Source organism: Oncorhynchus mykiss, chromosome 21, assembly GCF_057628025.1.
Source record: "Oncorhynchus mykiss isolate SJ-2025 chromosome 21, ASM5762802v1, whole genome shotgun sequence".
Classification (NCBI taxonomy): domain Eukaryota; kingdom Metazoa; phylum Chordata; class Actinopteri; order Salmoniformes; family Salmonidae; genus Oncorhynchus; species Oncorhynchus mykiss.
Genome location: NC_143042.1, coordinates 33,454,009 through 33,478,276, shown reverse-complemented (window position 1 = coordinate 33,478,276; position 24,268 = coordinate 33,454,009). Strand labels below are relative to the sequence as shown.

Below are 24,268 nucleotides of genomic sequence, written 5' to 3'. Positions count from 1 at the left end.
GATTCCGTTACAAATGTAGCCTAGATGAAACAGTATGGAGGAAGAAATAAGTAAGACATTCAAACCTGCAATACAGTCAGACACTTGTTGGGCGAACCGACGAAATTTACATAGAATTTTAAGTTATTGATCTGTCATTCGCATTGAATGCAAGTCTAAGAAGCGGTAGATCCGTTATTTCTATACTTCCCGTTCTAACGTTTATTTTGTGCATCTTTTACTTTCGGTTTTGTACACCAGCTTTAAACACAATATTTTTGGAAAATATATTTCACAACGGTTTGGTAAAATGATTATCTGCACATGCTTATTTTGTCACATAAACAAACTGTAATCTGGCGAACTATTAGAATTTTTTCAAAGACGAAATGTCGGATCGATATCTGCATATGTGTTTGTACCATTAAGCAAAAATACCATGACCCCGACGTGATTTGAACACGCAACCTTCTGATCTGGAGTCAGACGCGCTACCGTTGCGCCACGAGGTCCATACAGCAATATATCTCTGTATGGTTTATACTTCTCCCTGTTAGTTGTAGTAAAATAGTTACGTTGTGACATTTATTTGTTATATTGGTAACTACAACTGTACAAAATGGTTCTTCCGATTTGCGAAATGTAGCCTAAATCATATAAAAATATACAATATATCGTTTAAATTAAAAACGGTTTGATACCGATTCTGTTCAAATGGGATGTACATTCTTCATTACACAAAAATATAATTACTTCTGGATTCAAAAGTTTTTTTTCTCCCGAATCCAAATTAACAGTTATATCTAGCTATGTCGTGATTAACAGCATGCATTGCCAAGTGAATTTAAATGTCCGTTCCTTCTCTTCCAGTCACGTAAAAGTCAGTGCCAGGCTAATAATTCTCACTCTCACTTGGAAAGATAAAAGAAAATGTCGTCGAGGCACGCCATTAATGTGCAAGCTGTTTCAATATGCTTTGTGTTGTAGTCACGACAGACAAATATATATATATAGTAAGATATCAAGTAAGTAACAACTGGTTTCCGTTTCCTGTGTAACATCAATATGAGTAAAATTAATATTGCTACATGTTCTTTTTAAATGTTTTAATTTTACAACAAAGGCAGACTCCACATAACTTTGGCTTGTAGTCCATGTCTGCAATAAACTGGAATGTGAACTAAATGTTTGTTTACTGTCTCTGACTGCCCATCAATTATTATTATTTTTTACCTTCACACAAATTCTTTCAGGTGTATAGGTCTTCGGATGGCCCTACTACCAGACCTTGTGTGGGCTCTTCCTCAGGTGTCGCCTGTTCCTCCTGAAGACTTGTCCCTGTTCTGTCTTCACCTCGTAGGATCTTTGCTCCACAGGTTTGACTACTGTGGCCCTCTACCACCACTGTTTCTGTCCTGTGCGTGGCTGAACACTCATCCTGTCATCTTGTTGCAGCTCTGTGAGGTCCTTAGCAGAGGTGTCGTAGTACTTTGCCTGCTTCTGTTGTCTTTCTTTGAACTTCTCCAGCTGACAGTTTGCCATCCCCGGTCTCAGAAGATTTTCACTCATTATAAGTAGTGGCTTTTGTACGTCTTGCCATGAGCACCTGTTACCGCGGCATGTATTCTTCAGTTACATCGATGAGATCCAGGTTCTTTTGAGTACCGCTGCCACCATGTTTAAAAATGATTTGTGTTGTAGTCACGACAGACAAAGATATATAGTTAAGCAAACTTTACTAGGCATGTTGTTAACCAGCACGTTAATCAAGTAAGTAACAACTGGTTTCCGTTTCCTGTGTAACAGCAATATGAGTAACATCAATATTGCTACACAAGGTACAAACAAACAGAAAGCAGCTATAATAACAGTTAGCTAGTGTCACAAGAATTTTCAATCCCAATGATGATAACTAACAATAATTTAAGCTTTGACTAATTCCCAGAGGTTTGTAAGACCCTGGGTTTAATAATAATTAGGCAAAGTCTCAGATTCTGCAAAAGGTTTGTAGTTTATTCAGAGAACGTTCTAAAGTCAACCAAAATTTGAACAGTCTTTATAATCCCCTCGACAGACAGACAGACAGACAGACAGATCACTTGGCAGTTTCTCGCCGTTCCTTTCCTCCCAAGATAAGAGAGGCCTTGGAAGGGTCCTCCTGTTGTCAGGTCATGTGTAGTCTACCAGCCTCTGTTTTCTCAACAATACATTTCTCCCTCTTAACTTGTCCCACCTTACCACATAGTAATACAATGGTCTAGTCACACATGTTATGGAATTATGACTCTTAGCACATTTCATACATTTATATGATTTCAGGGTGGAATCCTTTAGTCATTACTTTAAACATATAAATTCCTTTATCAGCTAGCTAGATAAACAGAAAGCAGAGCTAGCAAACTTAGTTAAAGTTAGCTAAATAAAACTCGCTGAGGAAAATACAGTAAATAGCTAGCAATGTCAATATAAAATTAATCTAAAAACAGATTAAATTATTTATTCCTATTTAACAATATTTTCTTATATGAAGACAAATATATAGTAAAGAAATAGTGTTCTCTTTCCGGTCTTTTCCGTACTCTGGAGCAGCAGGTTGTTACCGTCAAAATCACCGTCTTTTGCGCAACAGAAGTTAGAACTCATCGAATCCCATTGTGAAGTAGAGAGGGACACTATTTGGCCGGGGGACATTATTTGACATGACAGGCCCTTGACAGGAAACGTAAAAGAGAGGCTGTGTGTGTGTGAATGCATTGAGAGCTTCCCCTTATAAACGCAGAAAAGAAACAGTCAATAATGTCACAGACAGAGAGACATACATTTACAACACAGATATAGAGTGAGAGAAGTATGAGAGAAGATATGGAAAAAGAGAGCAGAGAGAGAGAGAGAGAGAAAAAAAGAGTGGTGTGAGAATAAAAGAAGAGAGCGATGAAGAGAGAAAATGAGAAGAGCGATTGAGAGTTGGACTACTCCTTCTTTGCAGACTGATGATTCAGACCTTGTCTGCAGTTCAAAGAGAGAGGAACCAAGGTACCCGCGATTTACTGTAGATCTCAAGAACTTCAGAAAGAGAATCTCCCACTCACAGAATCATCCAACAGGTGAGTTCCATTCCATGCAATCACTATTAGCTGTGTATGACTATAGTATTTGTACGTACCAACATCATTTTCACTCAACACTGGTACTGTATGCTTCCAAACATCAATGATACTTTGTAACTGCATCGATAACGGCAGCATCAATAACTGCAGATGAGGTAGAATGATAACTTCATATGTGTGTGTTTTTGTGTTGATCCTACTGAATGTGTGTGTGTGTGTGTGTGTATTTACATTACAGTATAGGTGATGCGAGAAAGAGAGAGAAAGAGAAAAAGTCAGAGCGAAAAGATGAGAAGACTTGACAGATTAACATCTCAACTGTTGCTTCACACAGAGTATCATATTTTCTTTATTCTCCACAGTTACAGACACCGTTGCAATGGAGAGTGACGTGACTGAATATGCAAATGTAGACTCGAGTAAAATGTGCCAAACAGACAGTAAAATACACAATCTAGACCAGGGATCAGCAACTAGATTCAGCCGCGGACGGATTTTTTCTTGAGCGGACGATCAGGGGGCTGGAACATAATTACAAAGGATTTGTGACTGCAAATTGACCACAAGATACCCAAACAGATATAATGTTTGACTAAAGCATAATCATTTCAAACCTCGCTTACGTGTGTATACAATCATGTCGTGTCTCTCTATTATGCGTGGGAATACCTTGGAACAGATTTCTTAAATTAAATCACTTGGAGCTGATTTCCTGGTGTTTTTTTTTTTGTCTTTTATGTCCAAAAATGAAAACACCCAAAATGTTATTTTAATGAAAACATACGAATTCGGGGGCCAAATTCGCCCTGCGGGCTGCCAGTTGGGGGAACCCTGATCTAGACCATAGAAAACAATTACATCTTGGCTACAATGGAATTAAATAGATTTTCAAAGAAATATACATGCTAGGAGACATAGCATATCAACAAGTTACATTTCTCAACTGTTTTGCAACGGTATAGCAGTCATGTAGTGTCTGCTCATGCTTTACAGTCTCCATGACTTTATGAGACATTAATAAAGGCATTCGCTTTCACTGTAAGAACGTCTTTTTGTTCCTCTTTGGTAAATGCAATAACCTATTTAAATATTACACTGAGTGTACAAAACATTAAGAACACCTTTCTAATATTGAGTTGTCCTCAGAACAGCCTCAATTCATCGGGGCATGGACTCTACAAGGTGTCGAAAGTGTTCCACAGGGATGCTTCCCACAGTTGTATCGAGTTGGCTGCAGTTCTTGACACAAACCAGTGCACCTGGCACCTACTACCACACCCCGTACAAAAGCACTTAAATCTTTTGTTGCGTTTATGTATTTTGTTTTGTTGCTTTTTGTGCTATTGCGCTGTCTGTGTGCTACGTGTTGCTTGTTTTATGTTGCTCTGCATGTAATCACTGCTCATTGTTTGTCTGTATTGTTATTGTAATTGTTGTTAATAACCTGCCCAGGAACTGTGGTTGAAAATTAGCCGGCTGGCTAAAACCGGCACTTTTACTGAAACGTTAATTAACGTGCACTCTACCTGTAAAAATACAAATAAACTCTTGCCCCTTCACCCTCTGAATGGCACACATACACAATCCATGATTCAATTATCTCAAGGCTTAAAAATCCTTCTTTAATCCTCCCTTTCATCTACACTGGTTTGAGTGGATTTAACACGTGACATCAATAAGGGATCATAGCTTTCATCTGGATTCACCTGGTCAGTCTGTGGGCATGGAAAGAGCAGGTGTTCATAATGTTTTGTACACTCACTGTATATGGCTCAGTATCTGTCAGGGGGAAATCTTTACAGCGTTAAATAATGACTTCGGGCATCCCGAGTGGAGAAGCGGTCTAAGGCACTGCAGTGCTTGAGGCGTCACTACAGATCCGGGTTCAATCCCGGACTGTGTCGCAGCGAGCTGCGACCAGGAGACCCACGAGGCGACGCAGGTTATTCCTCCGACACATTGGTGTGACTGGCTTCCGGGTTCAACGAGCAGTGTGTCAAGAAGCAGTGCAGTTTGGCAGGGTCTTGTTTCGGAGGACGCGTGGCTCTCGACCTTCGCCTCTCCCGAGTCTGTACGGGAGTTGCAGCAATGGGACAAGACTGTAACTACCAATTGGACATACGAAAGTTGGGGAGAAAAAGCCAGACTAACCGGTGCCCCTGCACATTGACTCTGTACCAGAACCACCTGTATATAGCCTTGCTACTTATATATAGCCTTGCTACTTATATATAGCCTTGCTACTTATATATAGCCTTGCTACGTATATATAGTCTTGCTACTGTTATTTCCCCTGTCATTTTACTTTTCTATTGTTTACCAAATACCTATTGCACTGTTGGTTAGGGCTTGTAAGTAAGCATTTCACTATTCAGCGCACGTGACAAATAAACTTTGATTTGAATAAGAATAAATCGAATTCAAATGACTTCCTCCCTGACTGACTGGCTGTTCACCATCCCGATTTCATCATCTTGGCAGTTAGACTCTTTGTATACAAAACTAACAACAGTGAAAATAGATGTGCGTCCCAAATGGCATGATATTCCCAACATAGTGCACTAATTTAGACCAGATCCCTGGTAGCGCACTATAAATGGCATAGGATGCCATTTGGGTAGCAGACTTTGTCTAGTGTCGATCAGACGGGTATCCTATGAAACAGGTTTGAGGAGTTAGCGAGGTAACTTTGGTCGCCTTTGAGTTCAACTCGGGATAACAAGTCATACAAAAGTGGCTCAGGTCAATTTCTATGGCAACGAATCCTTCAGAACGAACCTGCTCTGAGGCAGGCTTACTCACGGCTAACTCCACTTACCCTGAATGAAATGACTGAGGCGCGAGTTGAGGACCAATCAAATCAGATTCCATCCCTTTAGCAAAGATTGCGTCATCATCCCCTTCCTTTGAAGGAGACGACTGAATGAATATGTAATTGATCAAAAAGTTTTTTTTTGTGTTTAAAAATAGTCATGTTAAAATAATCACATTAAACATGTAATATTGACAGAATGCATTTCGAACTTCGTGCAATGTAACACTTGTATAACTTAATAGAAAATAAATATAAATAGGAGCTGGAAAACAGTTCTTGTACATTGATAAGCACACCAAACCACACCAAATAAAGATGGCACTTCTAAAAGCCTATTTCACACCATAGCTTGCTGAATTTGCAAGATAACTTTTATTTCATTTTGATCCCTAGCTGTGACCCCACTCTCCGAGGGTGTCTCAGGAGGAGTTGGGATACCAAAAATACATTTCCACACTCATATAGGTTACCCACTTGTACATTTTCATATAGGTTACCCACTTTGACTTTTTCGGGATTGATGCATTGTCTTACTGTAGAATTCAGCATTCGACTAGCCACGTGCGACATGCACAAGCAGTTCCAAGCCTTCAAGAGTTAGTGGCAGGTGGACGAGCAATAACAACCGTCAACGTTTGGATGAAGCCTGAGCTGGAATGTCAAGCTAACTGAAGCCGGTTAGGTTTAGAAAACCCTGAGTAGATCTAGTTTGCTTTGTGGGATACCCCTCTGGGGATACAAATGAATACACAAAAAATAAACAGACAGACTGTTGGGGAAATGGAGCCTCTTGCACAATAACTCTGTAAAAGACCAGTACATTCTACTTGTAAAACGGGTGCTTTGAAGAAGTGTAAGAGAGGGAGATGGTGGGATAAATAGGAACATAGATAGACAGAAATCGAAAGACGTAGAAGAGGGAGAGAGATATACAGTTGAAGTCGGAAGTTTACATACACCTTAGCCAAATACATTTAAGCTAAGTTTTTCCCAATTCCTGACAATCATAGTAAAAATGCCCTGTCTTAGGCAGGTTGGATCACCACTCTATTTTAAGAATGTGAAATGTCCAAATAATTGTAGAGAGAATTATTTATCTCAGCTTTTATTTCTATCATCAAATTACCAGTGGGTCAGAAGTTTACATACACTCAATTAGTATTTGGTAGCATTGCCTTTTAAATTGTTTAACTTGGGTTAAATGTTTTGGGTAGCCTTCCACAAGCTTCCTACAATAAGTTGGGTGGATTTTGGCCTATTCCTCCTGACAGAGCTTGTGTAACTGAGTCAGGTTTGTAGGCCTCCTTGCTCGCACACGCTTTTTCAGTTCTGCCCACAAATTTTCTACAGGATTGAGGTCAGGCTTTGTGATGGCCACTCCAATACCTTGACTTTGTTGTCCTTAAGCCATTTTGCCACAACTTTGGAAGTATGTTTGGGGTCATTGTCCATTTGGAAGACCCATTTGCGACCAAGCTTTAACTTCCTGACTGATGTCTTGAGATGTTGCTTCAATATATCCACATAATTTTCCTGCCTCATGATGCCATCTATTTTGTGAAGTGCACCAGTTCCTACTGCAGCAAAGCACCCCTACAACATGATGCTGCCATCCCGTGCTTCATGGTTGGGATGGTGTTCTTCGGCTTGCAAGCCTCCCCCTTTTTCCTCCAAACATAACGATAGATATTATGGCCAAACATTTCTATTTTTGTTTCATCAGACCAGAGGACATTTCTCCAAAAAGTACGATCTTTGTCCACATGTGCAGTTGCAAACCGTAGTCTGGCTTTTTAATGGCGGTTTTGGAACAGTGGCTTCTTCCTTGCTGAGCGGCCATTCAGGTTATGTCGATATAGGACTAATTTTACTGTGGATATAGATACTTTTGTACCTGATTCCTCCAGCATCTTCACAAGGTCCTTTGCTGTTGTTCTTGGATTGATTTGCAATTTTCGCACAAAAGTATGTTTATCTCTAGGAGACAGAACCCGCTCCTTCCTAAGTGGTATGATGGCTGCGTGGTCCCATGGTGTTTATACTTGCGTACTATTGTTTGTACAGATGAACGTGGTACCTTCAGGCGTTTGGAAATTTCTCCCAAGGATGAATCAGACTTGTGGAGGTCTACAATTGTTTTTCTGAGGTCTTGATTTCCCCATGATGTCAAGCAAAGGGGCACTGAGTTTGAAGTTAGGCATTGAAATACATCCACAGGCACACCTCCAATTGACTCAAATGATGTCAATTAGCCTATCAGAAGCTTCTACAGCCATTATATAATTTTCTGGAATTTTCCAAGCTGTTTAAAGGCATAGTCAACTTAGTGTATGTAAACTTCTGACCTACTGGAATTGTGATACAGTGAATTATAAATTAAATAATCTGTCTGTAAACAATTGTTGGAAAAATATAAATGTCCTAACCGACTTGCCAAAACTATAGTTGTTAACAAGACATTTGTGGAGTGGTTGAAAAGCGAGTTTTAAGGACTCCAACCTAAGTGTATGTAAACTTCCGACATCAACTGTATATACACACATGACATTTGAAATCTATTATTTTGGAACTTCTGTGAGTGTAATGTTTACTGTTAATTTGTTATTGTTTATTTCCTATTTGTTTATTATCTACTTCACCTGCTTTGGCAATGCTTACACACGTTTCCCATGCCAATACATTGCTTGAATTGAATTGAATTGAGAGACAGAGATGACTTTCACACCTCTCTGCTGTGGAGTCATGCTTACGAAACAACTTTTATTGGTTTTGTCACTCCCCCCCACCACCACCTCTCTTGCACACACACAAACATACACAAACACAACTGGTTAATAGGGGACTACAGATTCTTCAGAGGAAATGGTGGTGGTTGTGGTAGAGGTACCTCAAAGGAAACCGTTTGATCTGGCTCTCTTTCTATCTCTCTTTCTATCTGTCTTGCCTCTCTTTCCTGTCTTCCTGACACAACAGAATTCACATATAAGTAGCAGGAAACCAGCCATGTCCACATGTAACTGACATTCTCGCTCTCTCTCGCTATCCCCCGCACGTTCTCTCTCTCTCTCTCACGCTCTCCCCCTCTGCAGAAAAGCACCACCAAAGACGAGGTAACCATGACCATCAACACCACCCATAATTGCACCGAGCCCCAGATTAACCTTATTTTCGTGGGGGTCTACGTCCTTGTCTTCACCTTCGGCCTCTTCCTCAATCTCACAGGTACAAGGAGAAAACATACTCAACTCTTACCCTCTTGCATAAAGAAATAAAAGGGTGCTTGGAGCCAACGATCTAGAACAAAAAGAAACGCACACCTATTTAGGCGAGGTGCTGGGTAGAAAACTTGAAAATAAAGCAGAGCCCTCTCTCCTTTATTTTCATGGAGCCAACAATCTATCACATCACAAATGAACCCTCCTCGGGTCATATGTATCAGGCATCTCAGAATGGATCTACTGTAGGATCAGGCCCTCCCCATCCATGTATTCTTATTCATTGTGATGTGAAATGCAAAACTGATCCTAAATCAGCCCTCCTTCTCTGAGACACATACAGTGCATTCTGAAAATATTCAGACCCCTTGACTTTTGATATTTTGTTACTTTACAGCCTTATTAAAAAAAAAATCCCTCATCAATGTACACACAATACTCCATAATTACAAAGCAAAAACAGTTTTTTTTAAATAATGTTTGCAAATGTATTAAAAATCAATTGTGCGTCGCCCTATGGACCTCCCGATCGCGGCCGGCCGAGAAAGAGCCTGTGCCACCAAAGTCTCTGGTGGCACAGCTAGCACTGCACTGCCTTAGACCACTGCGCCACCCGGGAGGCCTGTTTTTATTTTTAATACATTGGCAAAAATGTCCAAAAACATGTTTTCGCTTTGTCATTATGGGGTATTGTGTGTAGATTTCTGAGGATTTTTATTTTATTTGATCAATTTTAGAATAAGGCTCTAATGTAACAAAATGTGGAAAAAGTCAAAGGGCTCGAATACTGTAACTAATGTATTTTACAATAGTTACAGTATCTTTTTTTCAGCTTCAGCTACCCTCAAATTGGAAAATTCTAAGTTTTGAATCCGGCATCTTTTTGTGTATCAGCACATAAACCATGTGCCATGGAATCAGTACATCGAAAATCTCTTCCCATTTGTTTGCAATCTGTATGGCACAGCTGTCAATTTTTTGTCCTAAAATGACACTGGTATACTTTTTTATGTAACACAATTTTATTTCACCAATTTTGTTTTTTAATGCAGGGCTGACAGACAAGTTCCTTACTTTTTCCCCCTTTCCACTTGCCTCTTCCATTTTTGCGGTTATTCTGCAATTGGATGGTTGTATTTTGTATTTTGGGTAGAGGAGACATTTCCATACATTTTTGTTAGCTGCATGTGTGACATGACTTCACCAGTCCTCTTTATGATATAACTGACAAAGATTAATATTTTTTTCCAAAAAAGTATGTTTTTTTTAATCAATTAGTATATTTAACCATAATATTTATTGTATTATTTGTTCTGTCTTTTCTGGTGGATAAAACTGAAATTACAATCAACTTTCTATGGCTTGTTTTAAAAATACAAATATTTTTGAGATGATTTCATTTTCAAATAGTGAAATGTTGTAAAGGGAAAAGGGCAATTATTGAACAAAGGGTGAGTCTTTCTTAATAATCTACTGGAAAACTAGTTTGGATTTATGTATGACTGCAGCCTTTAGTGAGAGGTCTAATGCTTTAATATTTAATCATTTCTACCCTCCCGAATTCATTTTCATTATGTAAATAGCCTGTTTAGTTTTGTCTGGGTAGCCATTCTAAATCAAATGAAATATTTTTTGCACATATCATTTAAAAAACAAGTTGCTAGGCGTAGGCAAGGCCATAAGTAAATAGGTACACTGGGATATGACAAAAGAGTTAACCAGGGTGATTTTTCCACAAATACAGGTATTTTCCTTTCCATGGTAACAAGATCTTATCTATTTTTGCTAACTTTCTATTAAAAGGTATTGTAGTAAGATCATTTATTTATTTTGGGATCTGAATAACGAATATGTCCACATCACAGTCAGACCATTTTATTGGTAAACTACACAGTAATGTAAAAGTTAGATTTTTTTGTGATCCAATATGCAATATATTATTACACTTATTGTAACGGGATTCGTCCTCCTCTGACGAGGAGTATGAGAGATCGGACCAATATGCAGCGTGGTACGTGTTCGTCATGTTTTATTGAACAAAATCACTGAACACGAAAATACAAAATAACAAATTGAAAGACAGAAATGAAAACCGAAACAGTTCCGTGTGGAACACACAGACACAGAAATCAATCACCCACGAAACACTGGTGGGAAAAGGCTACCTAAGTATGATTCTCAATCAGAGACAACTAACGACACCTGCCTCTGATTGAGAAACATACCAGGCCAAACGCAAAATACAACATAGAAAAACAAACATAGACTGCCCGCCCCAACTCATGCCCTGACCATACTAAAACAAAGACAAAACAAAGAAACTAAGGTCAGAACGTGACACTTATCATCATTTGGTTGTATTCCAGAAAGGTTAGAAAGGGTATTTAGATCCTCTATGAGGCTGTGGAGGGATCCAAATTGTGGATTTAAAAGAAAACGTACAATGACACCTTTGTTTTTAAGCCCTGGATTTCTAGCCGCTTGATATTATTGTTAGATCTGATTTTAATAGCTAACATTTTGTTGGCCATAATAAATAAATATGCTGATAGTGGACAACCTTGTTTTTCTCCTCTTGACAGTTTAATACTTTCTGAGAAGTAGCCATTATTTAATATTTCACACCTAGGGTTACTATACAGGTTGTATCACAACCGGCCGTGATTGGGAGTCCCATAGGGCAGCGCACAATTGGCCCAGCATCGTCTGGGTTTGGCCGGCGTAGGCCGTCATTGTAAATAAGAATTTGTTCTTAACTGACTTGCCTACTTAAATAAAGGTTCAATAAAAAATCTAAAATAACAATGTAACCCATTGTTTAAGAGATTCTCCAAAATGGAAATATTCCAGGCATTTATAAATACATTTGAGTCAACATTATCAAAAGCCTTTTCAAAGTCAGCTATGTGAATACCAGGCCTGGTTTCACAGATTTTTCATAGTGCTCTATTGTTTCCAGTACTTGTCTTATATTATCTCCATTGTATCGTCTGTGTAAAAAAACCTGTCTGATTAGGATGAACAATATCCGACAATACCATTTCAATTCTATCCGCTATGCATTTTGCCACAATTGTATAACAGTGTTGTAAGGGGCCTCCATTTTTTTTAAATGGACTGGATCTTTATTTTTACCACTTGGTCCTTTTTCACTAGTAATGAAATCAGACCTTGTTGAGTATCTGATAATCTACCATTTTTATAGGAGTGGTTAAAACATGCTAATAACGGTCCTCTGCGTACATCGTAAAAGGTTTGGCATACCTTAACTGGTATGTCATCCAGCCCTGGCGTTTTCCCGGACTTAAAGGCTTTAATTGCATCAAGAAGTTTCTCCTCTGTAATTTGGCCTTCACATGAGTCTTCCTGTACAACTGATATTGGATTGCATGGCCTCTAAAGACACATTTAAAAGTGTCCCATACAATAAGGGGATCTATGTTATGTCGGAAAACGTCAGTTATAAATTATTCTGTCCTGGTTAAAAACAAGTTAGCATCCAATAGGCTTTGATAGAATTTCCAATATCCTCTCCCATGTGGAAATTCTGTAAGAGTGATGTATATGCAAATTATTTGATGGTCCGACCCTATTCTGTCCCCATCAACAGTTTCCTTCAAAGGATTGTTTGTATAGAATAATAATAGGGAGAGCCAACTAAAGGCGTTAACTCTTTGCATCTATCCAGACCAAATGGATCACTGGGCCAGCCACTCTTAAACAGCACCTGGGCCAGCACAGGTGAAACACTTTCTGACTAACAAGATGGACAAGCCAGCACAGGTGTAACACATAGTGACTAGCAAGGTGACACCAATCGGTGCACCCCATATGCTGAATGGAAAAACCAAAGCCTGTAAAAATACAACCGCAGCACTCACCTGTGTTGCAATTTAAGCTTTTTTTTTCCATTTTCAATGTTCAACCTTACAGCACTGGTAGTCTTCTTCTGTTATACCAAGTTGTGGTCCCACACCATGGTCTACATGACAAACCTGGCCATCGCAGACCTCCTCCTGGTCCTCACTCTGCCCCTGAGGATCTACTACCATCTGGGCTTGTCCGGGTTACCTCAGGTCTTGTGTGAAGGTAATGGCTGGCTCGGGGTTGTTACCAGGGCTGGGGTCTATAACATGTCAATTTAGTCAAGTATATTCTTATTTTTCTTCTTCTTCATTCATTCATTCATTTCAGGGATGGGCCTGGTTCTTCTGGTCAACATGTATGGCAGCATATTCCTCCTCACCTGCATGTGTTTCGACCGCTGCATGGCCGTGTGCCTACCCATGTTGTCCTGGGTCCAGGAGGGGCGTAAGAAAGCCCCGCTGGTCTGCCTTGGGGTGTGGCTGCTCACGGCAGGCGCCAGCCTCCCCATCTACATCTCCAAACGCAGGTATAGGATACAACTAGGGCCAATAGTTTTTCCTGGTCAGGTTAACATGACTGCTGATGTAAGATCTGTTTAGCCTTTTCGATCACACTTAACAAGACTACATGGACAGGGGAGGGAGGACCTGATCCTAGTTCAGCACTCCTGCTCTGAAACGCTTTATGAATACAGACCCTGGTCAGAGAGATCTCATGGCCCTATAACATCACATCAGTCCTAAACATATTTTCATTTCTATAGCCACTGATATTCTCTCTTCTCTTTCTCTCTCTCCTTCTTTCTTTCTCTCTTTTTCTTTCTCTTTCTCTTTTTTTCTCTCCCTCTCTTTCTCTCCCTCTCTTCCCTCTCTCTCTCCCTCTCTCTCTGTACCCTCTCTCTTTAGAGAGGTGTCCAAGGACATTGAGGTCAATTGTTTCGGGAACCTCCCAGTATACGCCATGCAGCCCATGGCGGTCGCCTCGACTTTAACCGTCGGCTTCGGCATCCCCTTATTGGTGATGTTAGTCTGTTCCTGGGCATTGATCCAGGCCATCACAAGGAGCTCCATAGCCCAAACAAACTTCATCGACTCTGGGAAGATTCAGAGGATGATCACCATCAGCCTGGTGATATTCCTCACCTGTTTCCTGCCCTACCATGGGACTCTGGCCCTCCTCTATGTCCATAGGGAGGCGATAACATGCCCCCTTCTGGCAGCATACCACTATAGGTAGGTAGCTTTAGGTTTACTGTATCTATTAATGTTGTACATTTCTTGTCTGTTGTATTTGAATTAATATGACTTATTATTTTGTTATTAAAAATATTATTATTATTATTATTATTGCAGCCTAATGGTGGCCTGTCTGAATGCCATGTTGGACCCACTAGCCTACTACTTCACAACAGAGACGTTCAGGAGGAAGATGGATAAGGATTCTGTCAGAACAGCTCTTAGAGGAACAACAGGGAATCCAGAGGACCAGTCGATACTTTAAAGATGTTCCATCAAGGGCGTAACAGTCTCTTGAACATTAGGGGGACGGAGTCTAACATTTGGGCATTATGGATGTTCCCTGTAAACAGTCACAGCTCTGAGGGGATCAACACGAGGGGATCCATGGGACCTGTCTATACCTGAAAGACTTTAAATATAGTTCAAATGTGGAGTCTTTATAACAATTGTGAATTTATAAAAGGATCCACAGGCATACGATTCTCATTGAACTTTTATCCAATGAAGCCTCGTCTACAGAGCTGCCTCGTCTACAGAGCTGCATCGGTTATTGACGTTTGCAGATGTTACACATGAGGCTAAATGATGCAGGCCCAGGTGTCCATGGCTCAAATGGTGTCGGGATCTACTAATTCCTGCTGGGTCTTTGCTTTGGGAATCCTGTTTTGTTGACTTTTTAGCCTTTCACTGACATGAATTGGTTGATGAAGAGTAGCTAACTAAACTTTCTGATGAAATACACCAACAGAGTGGACAGAGGCCAGGCTTTGTGTAATTCAGGTCAATGCTTAAACATTTTGTAATTATGAAACGCTTACCTTGTGTCTATGTTTGTACTCTTTAGTTGCGTGCCTTTCTTTGTTTGCTGAAATCCATGCTTTTTCGAGAAACGTCAATCAAACACAATCACCGACTGTTTGCTCATTGCTGTTGCTCTAAGATGGCAACTCAGCCCAAATGCACGTGCCAATTGAATCTCAACAAGGAAGCGGTCCGTGGTTGGAAACTTCCTTCACCACGAAGTGTATCCCTTGCTTGCTAGCAAGCCTACTACGGCTAACTTACAGTCACGTCAAAAAGTGCAGTCAGAATAACAGCAAAGTAGCTGCATTTTCATTTGTTCAAGCTGTTTTCTAGTGACATTTATTTGGATACATCCATAACAATGAGCTAATGAGGCGCGATTTCGCCTGGCATAGAAGATGTGCTCTCTCGTCAGGACACTGTTGTTCAGAGGAGCCAGCCAACAACACAGCTAACACAATCACCTCAAACTGAGGCTGGAAAAACTGGAAACTAGCTGCACTTCATTGCGTTTTACCTTTTTTCAATTGACATTTCTTTGTATATATCCATACAAATGATGCCAGCTGATTCAGGATTTCGACTGGCTGAGAAATGCTGCCTGCCTGTCTGTCTCGTCCCGACTCCCGACACATTCATTGCTATGGGACAGCTGGAGATCGGAATTCAATATTAAAACAATGTTGCAAATGTTTGAGAGAAAGACAGCAAGGTTTATACAAATCTCCACAGTTGAAAATGAAATGTTAGTCTAAAAGAAATATGCGATAATGTCTAGATTACTTTTATAGTGGAGATCGAGTTAATAAAGTGCCTGGCTGGGCTGATGAGACAGTGGATTGCGCAGTCAGGTGGAACAGAGTAAACGCCATTTTAACGCCATTGATTTAGCCAGTGGTAACTTGTGGAATAGACACCGGCTGGAATGCAGTTTTAACCAATCAGCAATCAGGATTAGACCCACCCATTGTATAATATATGTTAATGATCTTGAACGATGATACAATGAGTAAGCTCTTTTATAAACGGTTATTTTGAATTGGCAAAATATTGTAACGTCATGAAATGTATTTAGAATGTTTGTTTTGTAAATCTAGATCAAGTTTTGAAGTGTTTTTCTCACATTCCCTGCCTGAAGAGAACTTAACACTGACCATTTGCAAAGGCAATGCAGCAATATATCTACAGTAACTGAAGCTTGAATGATTTTGAGTAGCCTGAATAATTTTACTGCTACATAAGGAAGCGTTGCATGTCCCCAACTCACATCTTCCTCTCAGGTGCTGAGAGGTGCATTGTTACACCATTGCATTTATGAGAATAAAACATCAGTACCAGTGTTGTGGAGTAGTGAATTACATGTAGTTCAACTAGCAATTTAACTACATTTTGCTGTAGCTTGGTGGTAATTGAGCTCAACTTAAATCTTGGAAGTGTTTTCAGTAGTTAATTATGTTTTTGCCACGTAGCGGTGTAGCTAACTACTGGAACTACACACTACCTCTTTTTGCAAAAAAATAAGAAAATATTGGCGAAATAGACAATCATTTATTAATCAACATCTAGTATTGATTTACATATGGTTAAGTTGTCAACGAATGTGAATTCAATGTGAATTCAATGTGAATTCAATGTGAATTCAATGAAAAATGTCACCCTGTCATTGGATTTAGGTAAAAAGAAATAAAACAATTACTAAATTCCCTTACATTGATGACTTATTTCAAATCCGATCAATTTTCCACATTGATTCAACATCATCACATAGATTTTTTTTTAAATAATAATGACGTGGAAACAACGTTGATTCATCCAGTTTTTGCCAACAAAAGGAAAATATACATGTGCCTTTTTAATCTACACTTCACCTTGTCAAACCTATGTATTTCGGGTAGTCAAATTTTATCTGATTGCGCTGCTGCATTCAGAGATGTTCCTCATAATGTGTGCGTAATTATTTCATTTGTCCGTCTACATTATTCGCCAGGGAAGGGAAACATTCGGAGAATATTGAAGCATTGTATCCAAGGGCGTCATGCACCCCAAAAATCAGGCTGTTTCAATGGTTCTTTTTTTAAAGAAACAAAATTATGGCCAAAATTATGTGAACACTCCTTCAAATTAGTGGATTTGGCTAATTCAGTCACACCCGTTGCTGACAGGTGATTAAATTAAGCACACCATCATGCAGTATCCATAGACGAACATTGGCAGTAGAATGGCCCATACTGAAGAGCTCAGTGACTTTCCACGTGGCACTGTCATAGGATGTCACCTTTCCAACAAGTCAGTTTGAACAATTCTGCCCTGCTAGAGTTGCCCCAGTCGACTGTACGTGTTGGTATTGTGAAGTGGAAAAGTCTAGGGGCAACAACGGCTCAGCCGCGAAGTGGTAGGCCACACAAGCTCACAGAATGGGGCCGCCGAGTGCTGAAGCGTTTAGCTCGTAGAGATGGTCTGTCCTCGGTTGCAACACTCACTACTGAGTTCCAAACTCAAACTAATCTAGGTTTGGTGGATGCCAAGAGAACGCTACTTGCCCATAGTGCCAACTGTAAAGTTGGAGGAGGAATAAGGGTCTGGGGCTGTTTTTCATGGTTCGGTCTAGGCCCCTTAGTTCCAGTGGAAAATATTTTACAGCATAAAATACAATTTTAGATGACTCTGTGCTTCTTACTTTGTGGCAACGGTTTGGGGAAGGCCCTTTCTTCTTTCAGCATGACAATGCCCCCGTGCACAAAAGTGAAGTCTATACAGAAATGGTTTGTTGAGATCGGTGTGGAAGAACTTGACTGGCCTGCACAGAGCCCTGACCTCAACCCCATCGAACACCTTTGGGATGAATTGGAACAACTGCGAGCCAGGCCAAATCGCCCAACATCAGTGCCCGACCTCACTAATGCTCTTGCAGCTGAATGGAAGCCAGTCCCCGCAGCAATGTTCCAACATCTAGTGGAAAGCCTTCCCAGAAGAGTGGATGCTGTTATGGCAGCAATGGGGGGGGGACCAACTCCATATTAATGCCCATGATTGTGGAATGAGATGTTCGACGAGCAGCATCCACATACCTATGGCCATGGAGTGTATATACAGTGCCTTCAGAAAGTATTCACACCCATTGACTTTTGTAGTATTCAGTATTCACACCCATTGTGTTATGAAGTAGGATTAAAATGGATGAATTGCTTTCTAAAAGTGAGAGAAAAGGGTGCAGGCTGGCAGCTGCTCTCCAAACAGTGCTCCACATTGCATTTTAATCGAGATTGGAATCACTTTAGTCAACTTTTTATTTTGCATACTTAACATTTTAACTAAGGTTATCATTATGTGTTCTGGTCTGCCTGCAGGCCTCTCCAGTATGTTGATGACAAACTGCTCCTTGGTCTGTGTGACAGTGTGTGTGTGTGAGAGAATACAGGAGAGTGGTTAAAGGGACAAACCCCGCAGAGTCAGATGAACTTGTCGACACCATTTGTCTCTGCGTGCAGTTTGAAAGAAGTTGCGTGTGTGTGTGTGTGTGCGTGTGCAAATCACGCTTGTGTGTGCGCCTGCATGTGTGTTCGTATTAGCACCTCAATAGATAGGTATCTGTGTGAAGTATCTGACCTCTATTGAACTGTGTTGCTCCAGTCGCATCTCTCTGTAGATGAGAAAAGGTCACGAAGTCACTACCACAGTCTGCAAAGTGCAAACAACCAAACAACCACCCCAAGGGGGATACCCCGAACACAAAGTAAGAAACACAACTGTTTATTTAGGCCATATCTATTACAGCAACCACTAAGCCTCGTAGGTTATCAAACAAACTACCTTAGGCTGACTTATACTTGGAAGTAGGCCTATAGGTAAGCCTTGTAAATATACTTAGAATTGTTCATGCTTTATAGTCGATTTGTAGAGATGACCAATTTCAGAACAAAGTCCGTGACTGTCGCAGACCAGGCTATAGTCTATAGGCCTTAATAATTTAACACCATTCCCTCCCGCACGCCCGAAAACATTGATCTGGTGCAGGAGTGAGCTGAAGGAGGGGAGGGGGGGGGGGGGGGGGGGGGTGGTTGAAGGACTTAATAAGATAGCCATTAAGGCTTTAGCACACAGACCATTCTTCTGTTAATTGGGGGTCATTACGGCCGGACTATAGGGTAGAAAAGAAAGAGGGAGACCTTAACCACTGGAGTGTGTCCAGAGGGGGGACGACGACGACGACACAATAATAAGAGGGGGAGGGGTTGGTAAAGAAGCTCAGGAAAGGGGGCAGGGAAAAGAAAGGTGGCAGGGAGAAGGGACAGGGATAATAGGTTGAGGATTCTCCTATAGCGATATTGAAAATAAGTGTTGTCTCTTTAGCTGCTATTGTTGTGCAACTTTTTTTCATCCCGTCAGACTTTCTTTTGTGTTTGGGTGCTGAAATGTCTGAAGGCTAGTTATTTGTGCAGTTTCTTCGATTACCTGTTGTTTATGTCTAAATCAATACATTTTCTTAACAGAGGATTGCCGTTTTCTTATTAATACATGGATTACAGGCATAGATGAACTAAGTAGAAAATTATAGTGACACTTTATGGAGGGTAATGATGTGTTATCATTGGCAACTGTAACGGAATTATCATCATGTCAATTACCTTTAGTTCGGCAATTTTAGCACTGGACCAGGTTACTTACCCGCAAAATCGCTTCCTAATTCCGAGACGATATCATCGATCATAACATTCTACGTAGCGATGAAATTATTTGCGCATCACCTTTCAGAACTCCCTTTTCCATCCGTGCTCTACGTGTCGAAACCCGTAAGCGTCCCCACCCCCTTCACCCGAACGCGCCCCTCCCCCACCCTCCCTATTCTCCCGCTTGACAACAGCGGGGAGAATCGGACCCTGTGCCATGAAACGTGCCCACGGCAGGGCTGTGGGAAAGTTCGGGAGAGAGAGCACCCACACATTGTCATGGTAATGTTGGTGGGTGGAGGTGTTGGGGGCGCGAGGCTGTGGTGCGTAAAATGCATATATACATGTATGTACCCCTACTCCAGTGCTCCTTTCTCCCTCTCTGTTGAACTATTCGCTCATAAAATACTAAAACAGTGTAAACTGAGTTGTGTGGGGGACTATAGCTGCAGAAGAGAGGGGCCCACAAGGACACAGATAGTGTGGACTGTGGAGCTCTCAGTTCGTCAGGTGGTTTGGTGCGTGCGCCTTGCAGCTCGAGGATGACGGCCTTCAACATGGGACACCGGGGAAATGGGCGCGAGAGGAATTTTAGCGCTAAAGAAGAACGAAAGGTAAGCTTGCTGCAATCAAATTGGCCTATATGAAAAGGTTTCGATATGATGCATTTGGGCGTCATTTAAGGAACTGGGTAATACATCAAGTAAAGGGTTGTGCAGGAATTGTGCTTAGTAAAACCATTTTGGAGTTAAAACCCTTAATTGCATTCATGCATCATGAAAATAAAAGCATGCATACTGTACTACCACAGATAATAAGATGCATGCATTGATGCAATGTGCAGAGAGTTGGTTGAGTTTGCAGACTTTGTATTCGCAGGTGGGGGGTGGGTGGCCAAAGAGGGCTCGGCTAGGGTGTTCTTATTCCAAAGTGTCTATTGCAGACTTGATCTGAGTATCAAAATCACATTTCCCCAAATATTACATTCAAACCACTGAAATGTAACAACAATTTCTGATTGCATCCATTCAAATCCTTTCAAACCACAGCAAAACGGATTGATTAGTTTAGATCAACATTGATTAACATGGGTGGTTTTCTATGTCTTTATGCCTTTACTTTGAAAAATCATAAATGGTCACTGTAAAGGTTTAAACAATCGCCAAGGCGTCAATTGGGTTAATATGTAGACAGATACATTAATTGGCCTGTTGATTTGATTGATAGTTGCGGAAGCCTCTAATTGAGAAAAAGAGGCGGGAGCGCATCAACTGCAGTCTGGAACAACTGAAAGGAATCATGGTGGATGCATACAACCTGGATGTGAGTACACACACACGATGAGAATATTTTGAGAGTGCAATTGCAAATTAAATTCTTCCTCCCATCTCCTTCTGAATCACTCCTCTTTACACAGCAATCTAAACTGGAGAAGGCTGATGTACTGGAGGTTACTGTGCAACATATGGAGGGTCTGCAGAAGGGTCACGGTTCAGGTAAGTGCCTAACACACACACACACACACACACACACACACACACACCGTCACTTCGGGGGACAGTAGTCCACTTGGCTGTTTTCGTTCTTAAAACATTGTTCTAAATTCGAACAGAACATACATAACCTGTTTAAAATTCTTACAGTGATGGAAGCCTTGGAACCTCCCATGATGTGCAGGATTATCATGCGTTGTCAATCACTGAATAATGTCGCCCAATAGGGGTCCTTCACTCTACATATCAATGATCTCCTATTGGGTCAAATCAGTCAAATGATTGACAACAAGAGACAAACTGGGATTAAAAACAAGCCAGGGAATGGGAAAGAAACTCCTTCGCTACCCTGATCACACATTTAACGAGTTGATATCAGCTGATTTGTTTTATTTCAAGTTATTTAAAGAAAAAATTATATTGACTGCTATAAACTTGCTCACAAAGCTCACTGCATATTCATTAGTCCATAATACCATCAATATACTGCATACCCTACTATATATATATATTTTTTTTACCTTTATTTATCTAGGCAAATCAGTTAAGAACAAATTCTTATTTTCAATGACGGCCTAGGAACAGTGGGTTAACTGCCTGTTCAGGGGCAGAACGAAAGATTTTGTACCTTGTCAGCTCGGGGGTTTGAACTTGCAACCTTCCGGTTACTAGTCCAATGCTCTAACCACTAGGCTACTAATATACATTGTAGGCCTACTAAACCTGTGAGTTGGTGTTCAACCCTCACCACTTCCCCCTTGTGTTCGTATCTCTCTCTAGGTTCCCCTTCTGGTCCCAGTATAGGGTTTGACTCCCGGCAGCGCTACAGCAGTGGATACATTCAATGTATGCATGAGGTCCACAACCTGCTCAAGAGCTGCCCAGGCATGGACAAGCCACTGGGGGCCCGGCTCCTCAACCACCTGCTCAAGTCTTTGCCCCACATCAGCTCTGAGACTGGGGCTGGGAACACTGGTGGCAATGGGACCAATGGTATCAATGGGACTCCGACTAGGGCTATTGGTATGAGTAATAGTAACTGTGGTTGCATTGGTGGTGGTAGTAGTAATGGTGGTAGTCCCATGTCTGGATCTGGGCCTGTCTCCCCACCCCAGTCTCCACTTTCTCTGTCATCTGGAGGTGGAGCGCAGTCACTCCAGCCTTGCTGTTTACAGATGCATCATGCCACGCCCCCCTTGCAGCCATCACCCCCACCAATAGGAAGCTCACCACTCCACGCCCTTTGCAGCCAGGTACATTCTGGTAGAGATGGGAGGGATCAGCAGAAGTCTGTCTCCTCCTCCCCTCCTTGCTCCCCCAATCTACCCCAGCCTGGGGTGTTTCACCCCGCCCCCCTGTCCCCTTTCTCACCCCCCGGGGGAGACCCCTCCATGTGGAGGCCTTGGTGAAGACCTCAGGGAACAGACAAACACACACACACCTTCCATCAAGTTAGGTACCCAGATTTTTGTCCTGACCCCGTGACCTGACAAGGAAAATGCCCAGGCAGTAGGCCGACTAGGGCCTGGAGTTTTCCCAGTCAGGCTGTGGCAAGGAAAAACTCAGGGCCCTTTTATGTTTTATGAATCCCATCTCATGGGATCGCTCAATTCTGTTTTTCCTGGATCTAGTTGAGGATTCAGAAAATGCAGATCCAGGTGTATCTGCAGTTTCACTTATGTAAAGTTAAAACCAATGTGTTGTGGTGCAACTGGGCCAGCCCCCTAGGAACATGGCTCTGGTGCTCTGCTATAGTACACAATGCCAGCAGTTCTATAGCCACATGGCAACATGATAGGGTCTAATTTTCACTTTTAAATGTTTGGTCATTTATACATTTTAGACATACAAATATTTGTTTGCGATTGGGGAAGAGTACGCATTATAGCTACTTCAAGTTTGTACAGTTTTCTTGTTTTTTTTTGTCTTCCTATGTTGTAAACTTCTCTTTTCAAATAGTTCATATTTTGTGTTTTAGAAGTGAATCACAATGTTTTTGTTGAATATTTTGTCACTCATCTTTAATTGATTGATTCATTAACTGATACAACTGATTTGGTATTGATTCATTGATTCAGGTCTAGCTAAATTTGAAAATGAAAACTCAACAACTCATCCTTGTATATTACAAGAAGTTGCTAGGCTGTTTCATATTGAAGCAGCTCAATAAAGTGTTAATTGGCTGACAGTTGAAGTGTTGTATGGTCTCGAAATTAAATAAAAAATGTATAACAACTGTAGCCTAAATGTGAATCTTTTTATACCTGTCTCATATTCAAGCAGGCAAAATAAAGTGTGAAGTTGGTTAACATTTGGAGTTTATGATTTCAGAATTTAATAAATGATTGCAACTGAATTGACAATATCATCTATTTTGTATCAATATCAAATCATAAAAATATAATTATATTTCCAGTGCATGTGAAAATAAATATAGTAATGTTGTTATGTAGGATACCATTCGTTCTCGTGCGTTTGTCGACGTAAGATAGCGTGGCCGAGCGGTCTAAGGCGCTGGATTAAGGCTCCAGTCTCTTCGGGGGCGTGGGTTCGAATCCCACCGCTGTCAGGTACAATTTTGACGGAACTTTAGTGACGTCAAAAGGTTATCTTTAAATCTGTAAATAAACAGTGATTATTGCCGCGTAAACCACTCCAAACAGGGAGATACATTTCCAAGTAGATATGCTGTAATGCATAGATCTATCCATAGTAGAAAAAGTTGCATGGAGTTACTGTCAAAGTAAACATGATGTCCGAGGAAGACAAAATGTATTACCACTAGGTCGCACTGTTGCGTTACTAATGGCCTTTTCAGGTACTTCTTGCTTGTCTGCGTTCACTTCAATGACATTTCCACACTTCCAAATTCACAAAATGTTCTGCTAAACTATTGGTTTACATTTCCCCCAATTAAGAGCAGGCTCATGTGAATCATTAGGCCTATATATTACTGTTTTCACCCCACATATAGAGAGAGTAATATTTACTGTTCACTTTTTATTGTTTGTTTCACTTCTGTTTATCCATTTCACTTGCTTTGGCAATGTAAACATTTCTTTCCCATGCCAGTAAAGCCCCTT

General features: G+C 40.9%; 2 protein-coding genes and 2 non-coding genes across 4 annotated transcripts; 3 read left to right on the top strand and 1 right to left on the bottom strand.

Annotated features, from left to right (window-relative positions):
• Window positions 1-419: 419 nt before the first annotated feature.
• Window positions 420-491, bottom strand: trnaw-cca (transfer RNA tryptophan (anticodon CCA)). Its single transcript has one exon. It is a non-coding gene; the product is annotated as a tRNA-Trp (tRNA).
• A 2,474-nt stretch (window positions 492-2,965) lies between these two features.
• LOC110500372 (lysophosphatidic acid receptor 6) lies at window positions 2,966-16,551 on the top strand. Its single transcript, XM_021577705.3, has 6 exons — window positions 2,966-3,083; window positions 8,991-9,123; window positions 13,050-13,205; window positions 13,311-13,509; window positions 13,889-14,215; window positions 14,336-16,551. Exons 2-6 carry the CDS (start codon window positions 9,018-9,020, stop codon window positions 14,481-14,483), a joined length of 936 nt encoding a protein of 311 aa, XP_021433380.3. The 5' UTR covers window positions 2,966-3,083; window positions 8,991-9,017; the 3' UTR covers window positions 14,484-16,551.
• Window positions 16,552-19,860: 3,309 nt separating this feature from the next.
• her8a (hairy-related 8a) lies at window positions 19,861-23,420 on the top strand. The gene is made up of 4 exons (XM_021577704.3): window positions 19,861-20,306; window positions 20,920-21,015; window positions 21,110-21,188; window positions 21,966-23,420. Exons 1-4 carry the CDS (start codon window positions 20,235-20,237, stop codon window positions 22,592-22,594), a joined length of 876 nt encoding a protein of 291 aa, XP_021433379.1. The 5' UTR covers window positions 19,861-20,234; the 3' UTR covers window positions 22,595-23,420.
• A 252-nt stretch (window positions 23,421-23,672) lies between these two features.
• On the top strand, window positions 23,673-23,754 carry trnal-aag (transfer RNA leucine (anticodon AAG)). Its single transcript has one exon. It is a non-coding gene; the product is annotated as a tRNA-Leu (tRNA).
• Window positions 23,755-24,268: the final 514 nt, after the last annotated feature.

Bases quoted from the DNA above. Each gene is read 5' to 3' on its own strand.
- LOC110500372 (XM_021577705.3), top strand. From the start codon at position 9,018: ATGACCATCAACACCACCCATAATTGCACCGAGCCCCAGATTAACCTT. The intron at 13,206-13,310 runs GTAATGGCTGGC...CATTCATTTCAG, and splicing joins ACCTCAGGTCTTGTGTGAAG to GGATGGGCCTGGTTCTTCTG. The intron at 13,510-13,888 runs GTATAGGATACA...CTCTCTCTTTAG, and splicing joins ATCTACATCTCCAAACGCAG to AGAGGTGTCCAAGGACATTG.
- her8a (XM_021577704.3), top strand. From the start codon at position 20,235: ATGACGGCCTTCAACATGGGACACCGGGGAAATGGGCGCGAGAGGAAT. The intron at 21,016-21,109 runs GTGAGTACACAC...CTCTTTACACAG, and splicing joins TGGATGCATACAACCTGGAT to CAATCTAAACTGGAGAAGGC. The intron at 21,189-21,965 runs GTAAGTGCCTAA...ATCTCTCTCTAG, and splicing joins GCAGAAGGGTCACGGTTCAG to GTTCCCCTTCTGGTCCCAGT.